Source organism: Penaeus monodon, chromosome 28 (genome assembly GCF_015228065.2).
Source record: "Penaeus monodon isolate SGIC_2016 chromosome 28, NSTDA_Pmon_1, whole genome shotgun sequence".
NCBI lineage: Eukaryota > Metazoa > Arthropoda > Malacostraca > Decapoda > Penaeidae > Penaeus > Penaeus monodon.
The window spans coordinates 33,476,117-33,479,163 of record NC_051413.1 but is presented as its reverse complement, the minus strand read 5'-3'; the positions used below and the strand labels follow the sequence as shown (position 1 = coordinate 33,479,163).

At 45.7% G+C, this 3,047-nt stretch overlaps 1 protein-coding gene across 1 annotated transcript in view; it reads left to right on the top strand.

The window, feature by feature from the left end:
• Positions 1 to 3,041, top strand: part of LOC119591519 (sodium channel protein para-like) — a gene marked incomplete in the record, with an annotated part of 263,120 nt that extends 260,079 nt beyond the window's left edge. Inside the window, 1 exon segment of the mRNA XM_037940268.1 lies at positions 566 to 3,041. Coding sequence (XP_037796196.1) covers positions 566 to 1,653 — 1,088 coding nt within the window.
• Positions 3,042 to 3,047: the final 6 nt, after the last annotated feature.

Genomic DNA, 3,047 nt, shown 5'->3' with positions numbered 1-3,047 from the left:
ATAAACAAACATTTAAAAGAGAATGCCTAAGTCTGCCCTTAAAATTAACCACCTCGGGGGATGTGGAAAGGAAAACGACTCTCCACCCCATCCATCCACCCCTATCTCTCTTGGATGCAGATGTAGGCCTACACATAAAACATCAGGTCATGCAGTATTTATAGTGTATTTTTTGTTCTTTTTACTGGAGCCAATTGGGAGATTAATATGCTTAAGAAATGCCTCCTTATTTTGCTTATCCAAGATGAGACATTTGTTATTTTGAAGAATGACGATCAGTTTTGTAAGCCTGGTAATTTTAAAGCATGAGTTAGATTTTCTTCTGAGTATTTGCAATGCATATTCATATCGAGACCATTATCTGAGTAGCACAATATGGTATCGAGTTTATTTTTTATTTACAATAGTCATTAACATAGGCTTAATTACTCTAGCATGATAATGCATTCGATTATAAATTCCAAATTTGGTCTTATGGTTAGAAATCCATTTGATTCTTTCCCATTTCAATGAATATGACATTACGACTTATACTATTGGATTACTAATTGCTTTCTTCGTCCAGGTCTGGTGCTGAAGGACATCATAGAACGCTACTTCGTGTCCCCAACGTTGCTTCGAGTGGTCCGCGTGGCGAAGGTGGGCCGAGTCCTGCGTCTAGTGAAGGGAGCCAAGGGCATCCGAACGCTCCTCTTCGCCTTAGCCATGTCCTTGCCCGCGCTCTTCAACATCTGTCTGCTGCTCTTCTTGGTTGTATTTATCTTTGCAATCTTCGGCATGTCATTCTTCATGAACGTCAAACACACTGGGGCCTTGGACTCTGTTTACAACTTCGAGACGTTCTTCCAGTCTTTCATTTTGCTGTTCCAAATGATGACGTCAGCTGGGTGGGATAGTGTACTTTCTGGCATTATCAATGAGAGGGACTGCCGGCAGCCTGATCCGGAGACCGGCGATCCTGGTAACTGCGGTAACCAAGCTATCGGTATAGCCTACCTAATGGCCTACCTGGTAATGACCTTCCTTATCATTATCAACATGTACATCGCTGTCATCCTCGAGAATTACTCCCAAGCAACAGAAGACGTGGAAGAAGGTCTCACCGACGATGACTACGATATGTACTATGAGATCTGGCAGCAGTTTGATCCCAAAGGCACACAGTTTATCGAATTCTCCACTCTCTCACAATTTTTGGATGTACTAGAGCCTCCCCTTCAGATTCACAAGCCAAACAAGTACAAAATTGTGTCAATGGATATCCCCATTTGCAAAGGAGACCTTGTATTCTGCGTTGATATCCTTGATGCATTGACTAAGGACTTCTTCGCTCGTAAAGGAAACCCAATTGAAGACTCTGGGGATATAGGTGAAGTAGCACCGCCTACAGACAGGCCTGGTTACGAACCAGTGTCCTCAACGCTATGGCGTCAACGTGAAGAATATTGCGCTCGACTAATACAACAAGCGTGGCGCAAACACCGTCAGCATAAAGACCTCTCCTCACTCTCTGGAGCTGATTCCCAAGAAGACTTCAAGCAAGCAGATACCGCCGTCCTGGTGGAAAGTGATGGATATATAACAAAAAACGGCCATAAGGTGGTGATTCACTCGCGATCACCATCGTTGACGTCACGGTCCACAGATGTGTGACTGAAAAAGGCGAGTAAATAAGTTGTTGCTTTTTATCTACTAAAAGGAGCCAGTTGTGAACAGCTTTATCGAAAGGCTATTGGCACACAGTCGTTTGCTAAGTGAAAAAAGCTCGACTAGAGGTCCCACAAGGCTCTGATATTAAATATATGTAAATCCGCCGTTAACGAACAGTTAACCTCGTTGGTGTTGGCGGTTGGACCACTCTTGCTCGGGAACACTTCACTCCTAATGCCTTGTTGTTTAAGTTTACAGTCCAACTGTCCTCATCAGCTTCCCGATCTTCGAGTGCCGCACCCTCTGTGCAGATATTACTGGCCTAAGTGATTCACTATATGTTTATTTTTGTATTTAACATTCTGAATGATTATTAGGCCCTTAGTTACCCATCTTGGTACTGCTGTTGGGTTCAAGCGAGACTGGGGGATAGTCTTCGCAACTCTCACTCGTAGCTGGCGCGGAGGTGACGAGAAGCCTGATGACACTGCCACCCATGGCCGCCCACACACGCCCACGCTCACAGTATTGTTAACACCCGGTGTATGAAGCACCGACAACACCACATCCCATCCCCGAGGACGGCCAGGGTGTGCACCAGACCGAGGCAGCAGATGAGAAGGAAGCGGAGTTGTGGGTGGAAAGCCACGCAGCGCCATGAGGGGGTTTCATCACAGAGGAAACTGTGTACATAGTGCAGGGGGGCGGAGTGGTGCTCACTGAACCTACGTGATATGGAAAATTCCCTGGACATGCGCATTTTCCACCGGCAAAAAGACAGTTCTTGACAAGTATTAGAGAATCTTCGATCTGCATAATTAACCAAGTTCATGAACAGTGTGATACACAATGCCTTTACAGGAGTGCATAATGTAAATAACGGGTGCACAGTATGGTAGAATCTGTTCGTTAGGCGTCTTCATGGACAACCAGCCACCCGTCCTCCCCAGTCCTCATCCTCTGCTCTTTCTCCTTCAACTCTTCCTTCACCTTGGCGCCCTGGTCTGTCCTTTAATTTCATCACATTCAGCCTTCCATTCCATCCGTTACTTCTTTTATAAATCAGCATGCAACTTTGCCCATTCTTTGCGTCATTGCCCACTCCTTTGTTTCAGCGTTCATTTACCCTTTTTTTTCTTCGCTTGACTTTTCCTTTGTACGTGGAAGGCACTGCATGAACAGCCTGCACTGAGCCAATTCCCCTGGCGCAGTGCAGTCGGACCCTTCAGTAACCCAGTGACTGGCATGCCTCTCTTAGGTTAGGCTCAGATCACGGGCTCAATCACAGGCTGCAGGATTGGGCAAAGGAGCAATACTCAGTTGTAGGGAAAGCCTGCTTCAATAACATTTTTAAATAAGGCAGAATGGATGATCATCTGTCCTCTGGGGGACGCAAC